A 15,536-nucleotide genomic window follows, 5' to 3' on the forward strand; every position below is an offset into this window, starting at 1 on the left:
AAGAGTGAAACTGACTCTGGAAAAAGTGAGTTCTCGTTTGAAGACTGCTTCGGGAAGGGGCCTTTTGCCTAAAACCTCCCCTTCTCTATCTCTAAGGTTTCCTCTGCCCTTCGCCACCATTCTGGCTTATCTGCAGCCTCTGTTTGATCATTGAACACATATTGATAGAGTTGACTGTGCTGAGCACTGTACTGGGTAGCGGGGTCTCAGAAGTGTAAGCAGTGCCTGCCCACAAGGAGTCCAGTCTAATGGTCAGACCAGAAGACAGTTGTCTTTGGTGTGTTGAGGGCCATGATAAAGAGAAACACAAATTCCAAAGGATGTTAGAGGAAGAACAGAGAAGTCAAGTTCAAACATCGTTTCTCTTAAGAAGTCTTCTCTAACCTGTTTTCCATAATATTCAGTTCATATCTCAATTTTCTCACTTAACACATTGTATTGCACCTATATGCTTATGGATTTGACTTCTTTACCAGAATGTCAACTCTTTGAGGGCAGAGATTCTGTCTAGTTTTTCTTTCTATGTCTAGTATCCAATACTTAATACAGGTTTGTTGAGAGAACAACAAATCCTCCTGGCTTTTGAGTTGCACACCATAATCTGAGCTCTCAGGTAGCTAAATGAATGCCCATATTAGCAACTTCTCCAAGCATCATGCAGGAACCCATCCTGGGAAAGGGTTTGTAAAGCTGAGAGGGCACCAGGTCACAGCTCCTGTCTACACTTGCTGGCCAGTGTGCCCCGAGCCTGCTCCCTCCCATTCAAGGAAAGGACACTACTGGCACCCTTTGATCAAAGTCTCTTTTCTTCCTTAGGACTGGCCCTCCTGCTGCAGATGGGTAAGTGCTGCATGTGAAGGTGGGGGTGGTGCCAGTTACTTTGAGGAAGGGGACATTCATTAGGGTTCATTTCTTACTTCCCCTTCCAGGTGCAGCAACTAAGATCGTCTGTTACTTCACAAACTGGAGCCAGTACCGTCCCGGAATTGCCCGCTACATGCCTGACAATGTGGACCCTTGCCTCTGCACACACATCATCTACGCCTTTGCCGGCATGGCCAACAACCAGATTAAAACCATTGAGTGGGATGATGAGACCCTGTATGCTGGCATTAATGGCCTGAAAAACTAGTGAGTTCTGGACTCTGGTTCTATGTTGGGTTGGAAATTTTCATATGAGTCTTTCAGAAGTTCCCTAGGAGACACCAACACCAGAATGCTCAGTCTTTGAGGGCTGTCTATAATCACTCTCATGATTGGAAGAGACGTTGACCTTCTCCTCCCCAAGAGAGACAAGTTGCTGTCATTCTGGATTATTTTTTCACTGGATCTTCAGTGTTGTACTCTGTGTGTCCTGGGAGGTGCCATCTACTGGGAATTCATGGTGAATAGTATCACCTGGAGTTTGTCGTAATCCAATGAGGCTCCACACCAGCCAGTAAACCAGCTACCAATTTAACCTAAACTTGTTCTTGGGCCAGTTAAATGTCTAGTATATTTATTGGGTGATTACTATGTGTTAGATATTATACTAGGTTTTTCTTTTTCATTTGTTTTCTGTACTCTCACAGTCAACACTATGATTTGGACATTTTGAAGTTGAGGAAATTCAATTACAAAGAGGCTAAAAGCTTTTTCTAGCCCATAGAAACTGGAATGCCTAAGAAGCTTATCATATAGGATGACACTTTTTGTTCAGAAATCCAGTGGGGAAGTTTGATGGTCAAACCCAGGTCACAGGACCTGGGTTCCTGCTGGGACAACCCATGGTTTAAAGGATTTGGTTTGAATCCTGGCTCTGCTGTTCGGCTAACTGGGTGATTTGGGGCAAGTTGTTTGATTTCTCTAACTATCACTTAAGGGTCAAATGAGATGAGTAGTTCTACCTTGTAGGATTGTAAGGGTTTGTATAAATAGTGCATGGAAAGTGTCTTGAATTTAGTAGGTCCTCAGTAAATGGTAGATACTTCTACTGCCTCTTTTTCTTGCTCTTTTCTTTAAGAAACTTGGACTTTCAGTCTTCTGGCCCTGAGTATCCCAACTACTACAAGTTCCCCAAGGGGCTTTTAGACGCTCTCATTCCCTCCCAACCCTGAACACCCTGCCTTTTCTTTCCTTTAAGCTCCCTGCTACCCCATCAGCCCAATAGCACCGTTGGAAGTTAGAACCTGGTTAATGAGTGTTTATTTATACTGTGCCCTGGAGGTTCTCGTGGCAAGGGGTACCTTGGTGTTTCAGAAGCTCCGCTCCCACCACAAGCCCAGGTGTGAGAAATGAGATGGAGGGATTAATTGGAAGATGACATCTCTTCGTCAGTGGAATTTCCTTACATTGGTTATATTTCTATCTCCAGCAACAAGGAACTGAAAACCTTGCTGTCTGTCGGTGGCTGGAACTTTGGAACCCAGAAGTAAGACCTTGTATTCATTCATGGCTGAATCACTTCCAGACTACTCAGTTTCTTCGGGGCTCTGAGTTTCTCTAAAGTGGGTGGCCCTGGGCCTCAGACTCAATATAGATATCCCAGAACTTTTCTCTGACCAGCTTTCCCTGAAATCTGTCTTTATTTCAGCATTGCTCTTACCACATTGTATTTTAATTGCCTGTTAAGGTCTATACCTTCCTTTACAGGAGTTCCTCCAGGGAGGGAACTCGATTTTACTAATCATTATAGCCCAGCAATGCTGAATAAATGAATGAATGAATGAATAACTGAATGTGTGTTCAAGCAAATAGTCAGGAGATGAAGTGACAAGATAAAGTATTCAGAAGCATAGGCTACTATTATCTCCTCCATAGGCTACTATTATGACCCCCCCCACACACAAAGTTCCCATAGGTGAATGCTGCTCTGAGAAAGTTCATGTCAAAGTCCATTTCTGCCACTGAAGTTATGAATTGTTGACTTCAGATTCTCTGACATGGTGGCCACTGCTGAGAACCGCCAGACCTTCATCCAGTCAGCTATACAGTTTCTGAGGAAGTACAACTTTGATGGGTTGGACATAGATTGGGAGTATCCTGGCAACCGTGGCAGCCCAGCTGATACCCAGCAGCTCTTTACCGTCCTGTTGAAGGTGACTCACCCTGGTTGTGTCTGAGGATCGTAGGATCTGGCCCACAGTGGGCTGAGGATAAGACCTCAATCTGGAGAGGGGTTCTGTGATAGGCTGAATACAACTCAGCTGAGGGTATAGGTCTCAGCCTTTCTAGATCAAATCCTGACTTCTTTAGTACAAGATTAGATGTCTCTTTTGGAGAAAACTTACATTGACCAACTTATGTAGAGAGATTGGTGTGGAATAGTATAATGAAAGTTAATAGATTTATAGTGAGAAATGTAACTTGAGCACCCATGTTTACCTTGAAACTCTCATTTCCTCTTCCATGACTGATTTTTCTGATTATTAGATTCAATCATGTACAATTTACAGAGTTGGGGGTCCTTTTTATTTCCCACTCTCTCTATCTCTTTCTCTCTTTTTAAAGAGGTTTTGCCTTAGATGTGTGCATTTACCAGAAAGAGACAGAGATACAGAATCAGAAACAGTGAGAGAGAAAGTGAGAAACCATTCCCCAGGGAGGATGGTCACACTGCAATCCCTTCTCCATTCTCCTCCTGGGATCTTTGGCAGACACACACACACATACTCCCCGTGCTAATTGTAAGACAACAGGTCTGGGACTCAAACCACAGTCAGCCATGTGGGAGTCCAGTGACAACCGCTACACCATCTGCTGGCCCCCATTTTTGTTTCTTTAACATTACTTCTTTAAAAAAATTTTATATGGATATTGTTTTCTCTCACTTTAAGGTTTAAATCTCAGAGGGTAACCAAATTTTTGGGAGATAACTCACTATTATCTCCAGAGGCCAGCAACAACTTTTATACCAAAGAGCTCTAAATTGGGAAGTTCACAGCTTTCTTCATGAGAACTCTGACCATGTTGCATGCTCTCTGGCCCCTCAACCCTGAGTCCAGTGTCCTCTTCATCACAGGAAATGTATGAGGCTTTTGAGCAAGAGGCTACCCAGAGTAACAGGCCCAGATTGCTGATTTCAGCTGCTGTGTCGGCTGGCAAAGGTACCATTGAGACAGCCTACCAGATCCCAGAGATGTCTAAGTAAGTAAACCCCAAGCCCAGGAGCCCAAGACTAACTGACCCCAGGACCTTCTTTAGGCGTTGGCAAATGCCCCACTATCAGTGACCAGTGCTCAGGTACCCTGACTACAGAGGGTTCTCTCTCAACGGAATTAAATGACCTCAATGCTTGACAAAGAGGTGTGGGAGACCAGCATGAACCCGGACCTTGTTCCTAAATCTGTTTCCAAAGTTCTCTATGGTAAAATGTTATTTGGAGGAGGTTAATTGACTCTCAGGCTTTGATAAGTCTTGAAGGTCCAAGTGCATCTAAATAGTGATTTTGGTTTGAGTGTCTTTTACATACCAGGTGCTCTTAAGATAAAATGAAGAAACATGGAATAAAGAATAATAATGCATAAGAGAACCCTGATGGCATAATAAATACACCATATTCAGTGGGGACTAGAAACTTAGGGGAAGTGGGATGAAGAATGTGATTTCTGTGGGGTCATTTCTCTCCTCTTGTGCCTCCCCAACTATCCAGGTACATGGACCTCATCAACGTGATGACCTATGACCTACGGGGTTCCTGGGAAGGCTTCACAGGGGAGGACAGTCCCCTGTTCGCAGGACCCAATGACCAGGGAGACTACAAATTCTTTAATGTGGTGAGTGAAAAAGTGGAATCAGGAAGTCAGTCCTAACGGATCTCTTCAAAGCCTTTTGTGGGATTCCTGGACTGAAGGCCAGGTCAAGGAAGCTTGATGGACAGTTCTATACTGCTGGGTCTCTGTAACTAACTGAAAGATAACTGCATTTATTTTTCACAAACAAACAAACAAAAGGAAGCAGAATAATGGAATTATCTCAAACATTGGAGAATTTTTAAACTTGTCTTTTCCATTTATGCTAGGAGCACATTTTATGATCCATCTCACTTTCATTCTTCCTTACCTCCCTTCTACCCTCTTATTTTGTCATGGGTTTATCTTCCTTACTTGTATCGCTTAGGCAGCTACAGTAATGAGAATACTTAATGACAGTGGGAAAATGGGCTAGATGTGATTTCAGTGGAAATTTCAACCAGGTATTTAAAAATTAACATGGGAAAATCTCCCGGTGGATGCTTCATGTTCAAATAATTCTGAGCACTGTATTGAGCCAGCTGGGAAGATAAGTAGATGCATGGCTGAACTCCAGTCATGCCCCAAATGCCAAATTCAGTATGAGGGGAAGGAGGGTGGAGCACATTCCATACCTTGTCAACAATGGACCCAGTTATCTAAGCAAAGAAGCTCTTGCTTAAGGATAATTATAACACTTGGTTCTAGAAGGCACGGCATTCCTTTCCTTTGTACATGGTAGGATTGTGGAAAGGTCTTTACTAGGTGCTGGATACTGAAACACCAGGAAATTGAGAAGAAAACCCAGGCTATTCCAAGGCCTCTGTGTACATGTTCTGAACTGCTTCCTAATGGAATCTTCACCTTGCCTCCAGGATTATGCAATGAACTACTGGAAGAGCCAAGGTGCCCCTGCTGAGAAACTGATGGTGGGCTTTGGGGCTTATGCCCGTACCTTCACCCTCACTAACCCTGCCAACCATGGTCTGGATGCTCCCACCTCTGGCCCTGGGACTGCTGGGCCCTATACTCAAGAGGCTGGGACTCTTGCCTACTTTGAGGTAATGTCTTCAGAGGGCCCAGGGGACTAGGAGACCTAGTCTATCTGTTCCAAATATTGAAGATATACCTACAGATAAAGAATCTACACTCTGATTTCATTTGCCAACTGTTTTGAGTATATGTGGTAGGGAGAGAAATATAGAGTGAATGGTTAATAACATCTTAACTTTTAACTTCTTAAAGTAAATGGGCATCTTTAATATAGTAGTAACTGATACTTTCCGACTGCATATGGAGTCAGAAAGGAAAATACTAGTCCAGCTCTGTTCTGAGTGATTTTCACATATCATCTCATTTAACATGACAACAAACAATATGGCACCAGTAGTCGTCCTATTTTATACGAGAGGGCATTGAGGCACAAAGGGGTTAACTAATTTGCTCAAGGACCCAGATCTAGTAAGTAGCAGAGCTAGGATTCAATCTTAAATGGTCCAGCTTCTGACTCACAGCCCTTAACCTTTATGTCTGCTGAGGCCCTGTTTGTTCCTTTGAGGTTAAAGTGTTTCAAATAAGAGCAACAGACAAATATGATTCAAGGGAAAACTGGGACAGGAAACATAAGAGGCTGCTTTGTCCATGGTTGCAGCTGGCTATTGGCAGACACAGGACTGTCATTCATGTCTCATCTCTCCATCCAGGGCCCACTATACTGGAAAGCAGGGCAGGCAGCTGGTAAAACTGGAACTATGTGCTCTTGTTTCCAGCAAAGGAGGGTGGGGTGAGGACTGTGCCCTGGAAAAGCATGGGAGGGAGGATGGAGCAGTGGCCTGAGCAGAGTAGGACCCTTCTGAGTCATGACTGCTTTTTCTGCACCTGTCCCAGGTCTGCTCCTTCCTGAAAGGAGCCACTGAGGTGTGGAACGCCCCCCAAGAGGTACCATATGCCTACAAGGGGAACCAGTGGATCGGTTATGACAACCCCAAAAGCTTCACCCTCAAGGTAAAGCCCTCTGCACCCTTTCTATGTAATCAGGGAGAGATAGGGGAGCTGTTCTCCAGGTGCCCTTGAGTTACAACCCCACGAGACACCAGGAGGAAAAGCAAGGTAAGGTGATCCAGAGATCCAGGGAGGTCCTGACTGTCAAGGTGAGCTAATGACCCAGCTGCAGAGACTGACAGTCAAAGCAGCCCCTTCAGCTACCGTTTTATGGCAAACGACTTCATTCTGCACTTTGTTCCTGTGCCTTTTCATCCCTCTCTCACCTGTCACTCTCTTTTGGCCCCCACCCCCTGCCCTGAGGCAACCCTCAATTTGAGCTTCCTGAAGCAGGCTTTCTTCCTGACTCTAAAGACTTCCATGTAGACCCAAGTTTCTTTCTCTCCTTTGCTGCCTATAGCAAATCCATACAGGCTGAATCAAACTCAGGAGGTGGGCCATGAGGCTTCTGTCCACCACTCTTTACATGCTTAGGCCTTGGGAGGATTTCTCTTCTGTTTATCTGGAGGCCCCAGCCCCTATACCTCCTTGTCTGGAGCCTTCTCTCTTTGCCCACTTTGCTCTGTGAAGGGTCCTGTATCTCTGTAACATTTACATTTAGTCTCAGTGCAGAAGAACCTTCTCAAAAGGTGATTGGTGATAAAAGAAGGCAAGGGAGATTCATTCTGTTTTGATAGTCCTAAATCTTTCCTTGCATACAAACATGTCCTTGAATCCCTCAAAACCGCCACAAGAAAGCCCCTCCCATTTATTCCCTCTTCTTCAAGATGGAATCATCTTTCTCCTCATCTTCCTGCTAAAGTTGCTCCCTTCATTTGTGCAAGGACTTTCTGAGTGCCTCCTGTTCTCTCCCATAGGCTGAGTGGCTGCTGAAAAACAATTTTGGAGGGGCCATGGTCTGGGCCATTGACTTGGATGACTTCACAGGCACTTTCTGTGGACAAGGAAAATATCCTCTCATGAATGCCCTCAAATCTGCACTTGGTGTATCCACCCCCAGTAAGTAGCCATGTGCCACCTACTAGCCATGAAATAACAAACTCGACTTGATTAAGGAAGAAGGAAAGACTGTCCAGAGCTCCTCCCAGCCTAGCTCCAATGAAGACTTCCTCTAGTTGTCCTAGAATGTCCTTGTGCAACTGGTATTTAGGACCCAGGAAGAAAGACCCAGTGACCTTCTAGGGGGCAACTAGAAAGAACTTAGCAACATTTTCTGAGGATTCTCCTCTGTAGAGCTACTCAGGGAAGCTTCAATAAAGTAAACTAAACAATACTGGAGCCTGGATAGGAAAAGGGACAGGAACACCTTGTGTTCTAGCTTTATGAGCTTTTAGAGCAGAGAAGACAATGCAAGGGAGGCATTGAAAAGTTCGGAGATGAGAAAAAGAATGGAAGAAAGAGAACTTTGAAGAAGTCCATACTGCACTTACCCTGGAGTGAGAAGTGGGGTTACATTTGGTCTCAAAGTACACTTTTGTCCCAGTCGTAAGAACCATAGAAAATCCAGGAACCAAGAGGTTCTGGAAAAGCAAGAGGGGCTGAGAAGGCTAATGCCGATCATTGGCCTGCTAGTTTTTTTAAATTTCACATAATCCTCATAGGCTCCCTTGGTGACAGGTGTTATTCAGCCATTTAAAAATAAACCTAGTGGTCATGTAGCACTTTCTGTGTTATATACCATGCACATTAGAAAATGCTTTGCCTAATAATTCTGAAAGATAATACTATTGACCCCTCATTACAGAGAAGAAATGGTGACTCAGTGAAGTTAATGGCTTGCCCATGGTCAAATAGCTTATGGCAGAGCTGGGATGTGAACTTGTGTACCCATTATGCAGGCTCAAAGTATTCATTGAGTTAGTTAGTACTTAAGGAACCCACAGTGGAACTGGCAGACAAGATGCTCATCTGGCAAATGATTCCACTCCTGAATTTACAGAAATCTTTTTCTTACTCTCTCTAGGTTGCAGAGTGCCCACCTCTACCCTGGGCACAAGCTCGGCCCCCATTGTCACTGTGGCACCTGGAGGTGGTATCACTGGTGGATTCTGTGCTGGGAAGTCCAATGGTCTCTATCCTAGTCCCACGAGCAAGCGCGCCTTCTATAATTGTGTGGATGGGCACACCTATGAAGAAGCTTGCCAGGCAGGTCTGGTCTTTGACACCAGCTGCTCTTGCTGTAACTGGGCTTAAGCCACCCTCCTGTTGGGTTCCTTGGGGATTGTGAGGATAAAGGATAATTAAATGGAAGTTTGAATCTGAATGCCAAGTTGTTTTGATTTCTAAATCTGTCAAATACTTCCCACATGTGAAAGAGAACTCCCATCTTCCTACTTCTCTTTGCATGCTCCTGAGACATGTCCAGAGGTTGAAGGAGAGAAGGAGAGGCAGATGGTTGGAATCTATTTGAGCATCTCGATGGAGAGTTTTGGTACCCTGAATCCCCCCTGGGGCAGGACAGGAGGAAATACAGAGGCAAGAGAGATTAAGTCTTCATTCTTTTCCACAAACACACTTCTAAACGGTCTTGCGGAAAGATCTAGAAGAGCAGATAGACTAAGAGCACCTAATTTATGACATTAGTCCCTTCAGAAACTCCTCCTTCACTAAGTTTACCCAATCGCCCAACTCCAGGGTTAAACAACCTAAGCAAGCCTTCCTTGTTTTAAATATAGGGTACAATGAGCCACCTGAAAAGATAGTCTTCATGTGCCACTTCTATACCCATGAGGTTAGGAACAAAATTCATCAATATTGATTTTAAAAATAACTCACCTTTTAAAAATCTTTTTTGTTTTAATTGCAAAGGATACACACACTTGCAGGAGAAAGAGAGGGAGAAAGAAAACACTCTCCCTTGAGATACGGTCACACTGCAATTCACCTTCATTCTTTTCTCCATCCCATCAGGATCTTGGGCATGCATGCACATGCATCCTGTGTTTTTCAAACTGCCAGGGCCAGGATTTAAACTGTGGTTGCCCATATGTGATCTAGATCCCTTAACCACTGTGCAATAGAGCAGGCCCAAGATCACCTCATTAAAAAAAAAAAAATACCCCATTATTGTCTTTATTGCCATACCACATTCCAATGTACTCTTCAGTTTCCTTAGAGAAGGAAAACGTTAAAAGAAAAGCCACATTATAGCAGGGGTTGGAGTTCCTCTTGCTTCTACCATGCAGTTAATACACCTCCACTTTATACTTCTACTTTCTGCCATGGTGGATTCTTTAATACATGGTTAAATATGAACCTTTACCACTGATAACCCCTCTCTCTTCTCTTGGCCCTTACTGACAAAACCTAAATTATAGCCCCTCTTTCAGAGAGGGATAAATACTACTTGCAGGGCACTTGATGATAAATTGACATGTTTGGTGGAAGTGGCAAAGGACAGCTATCTCCTCTGGTCTTCAGGGTCTGTCAGGGTGGAAGCGATACTGCTGATTCTGTCAATCCCTTGCTGGATCGGCCAGTTGTGCCATAGCCTGTAAAATGGGCAAACTCGTCAGGCCCCGGTCAGTGGAATCAGTGGGAAATAGCGATTACTTTACGTTAGAAGTATGTGGAATATGAACAGGGAAGTAGAAGCCAAGTAGCCATACCATGGAGCTCACAGAGAATAGTCTGAATATTCTTGCTACAAGGATCTTGTTATTTATTGTATAGGAGAGACCTAAAATAACTTATTTATTTTATTTTTTGGTAACTTTTCACTTTGCAAATAAATGCTTTTGTCATCAATAAGCTAAAAATATTAAAGTGCTTATATAGGGGCTAGCAAGTGGTGTGGTGGTTCAGGCACTGGATACCCACATAGCCGACCATAGTTTAAGTCTCAGACCTGGTGGCTTTGCTCCCACCCCAGTAAGGACATATGCTTTATGTCAAATAAAAAAGTACTAATAATAATAAATACAAATTGAAGAATTAAAAAAAAAAATAATGTGCTCATGTAATGAAAAACTAAGTAATAAATTTTTATTTCCCAAGAAAGCTGATGAGGAATGTATAACTTAAATATGATATTGATTAGCATTTGCCACCCACCATGGGTTTGTTTGATGTGTGTGGCATAAAAACAAAGAATATAGGGGAGCTGCAGGTAACATGGTGGTTAAGGCACTGGACACTCCCACATGGCTGACCACAGTTCAAGTCCTAACCTGGTGGCTTCCTTTCTCACTTTTCTTCTCTTTCTCTCTGTATCTTTCTGTGTGTCTCTCTCTCTGGTCAAATTAAAATAAATAAAATTAAACAATTCTTTAAAAAAAAAACAAAGAATATAGATCTGCTGAGAAAGTATCAGTAGCTACTTCAAAAGCACTAATTTTTTAAAAAGTATTTTTCTTAATGACAGTGATTTCACAAAGGTAGTTGCCATTTTTTGGGATCAGCAGTTAGCATAATGGCTATGTCGCTGAACTCCCTTGTAGTTGACCCGAGGTTCCAGTCCCGGCCCTGGTGGCTTAAGCTCACATCAGGCACGTGTGCATGCGTGCCCACGATCCTGAGAGGAGAACGGAGGAGAAGGGATTGTGATGTGGCCATTCCCCCTGGAGGGTGATTTCTCGCTTTCTGTCTCTCTGTCTCTCTCTGTGTCTCTGGCGAGCACAAAAACCTCTCAAAAAAAAAAAAAAAAAGAGGGTAGTTGCCATTTTTTTTTTTTTAATATCACTAGGTACTATGGACTATGGTCTGAATGCTTGTGTTCCCTGAAAATTCATTGAAATCCTAACCCCCAAAGTAATGATACTGGGAATGAAGCCTTGGGAAGGCGAGGGAAATTAGCGACCTTATAAAAAAGACTGCAGAGAACTAGCCAGCCTCTTCCATTTCACGGGAACACAGCTAGATGGTGCCGTGTACAATCCAGACGGCAATCTCTTCCAGATAGCAAATCTACCACTGTTTGGCCTTGGATTCTTAGCCTCCAAAACTGTGAGATATAGATTTCTGTTGTCTACATGCCATTTGGGCTTCTATAACAGGATATCACAGACTGGATAATTTATAAAGAAGAGAAACTTGGGGCCAGCAAATGGTGTAGCGGTTATGTCACTGGACTCTCACATAGCTGAAAGTAGTTTGAGTTCAGGACTCAGTGGCTTGAAAATCCTGCCAGATGTCCAAGATCCTGAGCAGAGAATGGAGAAGAAGGGATCGCTGTGTAGTCATACCCTCTGGTGGACCATTTCTCACTTTCCCTCTCACTGTCTCTCTCTCTTTCTGGTGAGTGCATGTGTCCTATGGCAAAAGCCTTCAAAAAAAGAAAGAAGGAAAGAAAAGAAGTTACGGATGACTCAGCTCCTTTAAGATGCCCTCTTAAATTGCTATGCCACTAAAATGGAAAAGTACCAGTTGGAGAATAACATGTCTCTCAAGATTTTGTTTATTGTTGATAATATTTCTACACTTCCTCCTTTCACTGATGATCTTCATATCAGTACTGTTTCTTCCTTCAACCACTACCTGGACCTGGCGGCTTAAAGCTCATGCTGGGCATGTGTGCATGTGTATGTAGTGGTCCCGATATGGCAAATATCTTTAAGTTGGGTGTGGGTGAGGACACCATCGAGGAGTTCCTAGAAATGGTTCCTGAGTACATGACTAATAAGTAGCTATTAGGACTAGTGCAAGAACACATATCTGTAGAAAAGAGAAAACAAAAGGAAATTGTAGAAGTAAAAGAAGAACCTTGAAGAACATTTATATTGAAGGGTTTAGCAAAAGGTTTTCCAGATCTCAACAAGCTCCTTAAAATGTTTGAAAACATGATCCTCAACACCTAAAGGTTTTCATTAACAGAAGAGAATGGTCATGGCACATTATCTGTTTATAGGCAAGTCTATGGTTTAAAAAACATAAAACAGGGACCAGCAGATGGTGTAGTGGTTATGTTGCTGGACTCCCACATGGCTGACTGCAGTTCCAGACCCAGAGGCTTGAAACTAATGAAAGGTGCTGTGCGTGTGTGTGTGCCCAAGATCACAGGAGGAAAATGAAGAAGAGATTGTGGTGTGGCCATCCCCCCTGGAAGATGATTTCTCGTTTTCTGTCTCTTTAACTCTCTCTGTCTCTCCATTGAGCTCACGCATCCTATAGCAAAAATCTCTCTTAAAAACAAAACAAAACAAAACAAAACAAAAAAGCAAGCAAACCACTATGGATATATTTCTGAAAAGATTGACATCTCCTCAAGATGAGCCTCAGGCAGGCTCTTAAGGAGATATTCCAGAAGGCACTATTATCATAGATGATGACAGTTCTTTTTATGTTTTTGCCCCTGAAAATCTTGCAGTGGGACAAGACATGGAGGTGGAAGATGATGACACTGATGACACTGACTCTGTGCAGTCTTAAGTTAATGTGTGTGTTTGTGTCTTAGTTTTTTTTTTTTTTCACATATCATTTTTTAAATTTTTTTCTTTTTTTTACATTAATTCACTATACATCATTGTATTGTACAAAATGAATTTTCCATCAAAAATACACTGTCTATTGGTGCAATAAATCACATCAACATACATACAAATAATTTTCCATTCCTTATGTCTTGTATATTTTGCTTTTTTTTTTTTGGCATCCTTGATTCCCTATCCCTAACCCTCTGCCCTGTCCAACCCTCCTCCCACATTGTCTCTGGTATCCATGGTTGCTTTCTATGCCTTCCTCCCCTCCCATTTAATTGATTTGCTAATGAACTTAATTTGTCTAAATATTTGCAATAGCAAGCGCAGCTGATATATACATACGCATGAATCTATGTTTAACTTTAGGCATAAACTTCAGTGAGTACAATGAACATACTATGAGATAGTACCTAGCTGGGGCTATATAGCTTACTGTGGTCATCAAATACAGGGGTTTTAAAATTTCTATAACAGTTTTAGTGTTTTTTTTTTCTTCTGAAAAATTTTTTTATTAATTTACATTCATTCCCTGAGTATCATCACAACATACTAAATGTGGATTCCCATCTAGAATAAACTGGATAGTGGCTTAATCATGCATGTTATCATCCATAATATTCCATTTCTACTTTCATCTATATATGTTTTTTACCCCATGTCTGTCCCTTTGCCCTATTCCACTCTCTTATTACACTATCTCTGCTGTCTACAGTTGTCTTCAATTCCTTTCCCCCCAACATTTTGTTGATCACACAATATCATAAGTAATCTAACTACTTCAATAGCAAGTTCAGCTGATGGTTTCAAGAAAAGCAGTTTTGAACTGGTAAGGATATTTCCTTGAAACTTAAAGACTAGAAACAGGTTAGTATTCTGTTCAAATAGTAGGTACATGCATCTATTGGCAGCTCAAGACAGGACAAAAATCCTTAAAACTGGACAACAAAGCTTAGAAGAAAAGCAGCAATATTTTAGTCAAGTCACAGAATGCTGTTTCATCAGTTCAGTCTCATGTACTTAATCTTTCTTCTGTTTCTGTTGAGGTTCAATCTTCCAGATTGAACTCTGGGATGTAATACTCAACTCCAGACTTTGTCCCTACAATTAAGTTGCCATTTTCTTAGTTTCTGAACTCTTATTTCTGTGTGTCTGCATTTAATTTTACTGACATAGCACTCCCTTAAGAACTTCTTGGAGATCTGGTCTGGTGCTGGTAAATTCTTTCAGGTCTTGGGTCTGCCGTTAGTCTGATGGGATACCCTTTGTAGGTAACTTGCCGTTTTTCTCTTGCCAGTCTTCGTATCTTGTCTTTGTCTGTGGTTTTGGTCAATCTGGCTATAATGTGTCTTGGAGAAGATCTTCTAGGGTTGATTCTATTTGGGGTCCTCTGTACTTCTTGGGACTGAATCTTTGAGTGCCTCTTCAGGTTTGGAAAGTTTTCTTGCAGGATTTCATGGAATAGATTATCAATGCCCTTATGAGTTTCTTCACCTTCTGGGATGCCTATTATCTGGATGTTCGGACGTTTAATTGTATCTAGCATTTCTTGTATATTATTCTCAAAATTTTAGGCCATTTTCTCAGTCTTCGTGGTAAATTTTTCTAGGCCAGCAATTTCCTCTTCTACATCTGAGATTCTATTTTCTGTATGATCTAGTCTGCTTTTAATACTTTCAAGGGAAATTTTGACTTCTTGTATTATAGCCTTCATCTCTAACAGTTCCATCTGATTCTTTTGTAAAGTGTGAAATTCCTCTTTTAGATCTTGCATGAATTTCTTCACCTCCTGGAACTCTTCAACTCCTTTCTCCTTCCTCTTCAGCAGTTCCTTGTCTCTCTTCTCTTCCATCTCTGTAAGCTTTGTCATTATGAATGTTCTGAATTCTTTATCAAACATTTCCATGATTTCCATTGAACTGTGTGTGGATGAAGAGGAGTTATCCTTTTCCCTTGGAGGAGAGGTATTTTTCTGCTTCCCCATATTTCTTGTGGCCCTGCAGTGATTTCTAGTTATCTGGTGGATGGTCAATTTCTTCCCAAACTTGGAAATTCAATCTGAAGGTTGAGGAGTGTGTAGAAAAGGAAACAGAGAGAAGGAAACAATAGCAACAACAGAAAAAAAAAAGACAAGAAACAAAGAAAAAAATGAAAAAAAATGAAGAGAAAAACATATAAATAAAACTAAAAAAATTAATATTTAAAAAATTTCAGTAAAACCCCAAAATTAGAAAACTGCGTGGCGCACAAGTGCCGCGTGAAATGGCTAGATCACAGAAGCCATGGAGATGTCTCTTGAAGGCCTATTCCGTTCCCTTCCGTTTCTCCTGGGTTGGGAGGGGGAGAGGGAATTATTAACAAGATAAAGGGCTAGGAGGGGCCAACAGGCCCAGAAAGATGCCTCACCTTAAAA

General features: G+C 42.2%; 1 protein-coding gene and 1 long non-coding RNA gene across 2 annotated transcripts in view; one reads left to right on the forward strand and one right to left on the reverse strand.

Annotated features, from left to right (window-relative positions):
- The window catches only part of LOC102468438 (acidic mammalian chitinase-like), a 9,885-nt gene extending 981 nt beyond the window's left edge, over positions 1-8,904 (forward strand). The window contains exons 2-11 of the mRNA XM_006149580.1: positions 817-840; positions 930-1,131; positions 2,354-2,410; positions 2,912-3,077; positions 4,001-4,125; positions 4,631-4,754; positions 5,585-5,770; positions 6,597-6,713; positions 7,568-7,709; positions 8,674-8,904. Of these exons, the coding sequence (XP_006149642.1) occupies positions 817-840; positions 930-1,131; positions 2,354-2,410; positions 2,912-3,077; positions 4,001-4,125; positions 4,631-4,754; positions 5,585-5,770; positions 6,597-6,713; positions 7,568-7,709; positions 8,674-8,903 (1,373 nt within the window). The 3' untranslated portion in view covers position 8,904. The remainder of the gene's footprint in view (positions 1-816; positions 841-929; positions 1,132-2,353; positions 2,411-2,911; positions 3,078-4,000; positions 4,126-4,630; positions 4,755-5,584; positions 5,771-6,596; positions 6,714-7,567; positions 7,710-8,673) is intronic.
- Positions 8,905-9,774: 870 nt separating this feature from the next.
- The window catches only part of LOC102468166 (uncharacterized), a 21,252-nt gene continuing 15,490 nt past the window's right edge, over positions 9,775-15,536 (reverse strand). The window contains exon 3 of the long non-coding RNA XR_334698.1: positions 9,775-10,201. This is a non-coding gene — a long non-coding RNA (uncharacterized LOC102468166). The remainder of the gene's footprint in view (positions 10,202-15,536) is intronic.

This window comes from Tupaia chinensis, unplaced genomic scaffold (genome assembly GCF_000334495.1).
Source record: "Tupaia chinensis unplaced genomic scaffold, TupChi_1.0 Scaffold000270_2, whole genome shotgun sequence".
Taxonomy (NCBI): domain Eukaryota; kingdom Metazoa; phylum Chordata; class Mammalia; order Scandentia; family Tupaiidae; genus Tupaia; species Tupaia belangeri.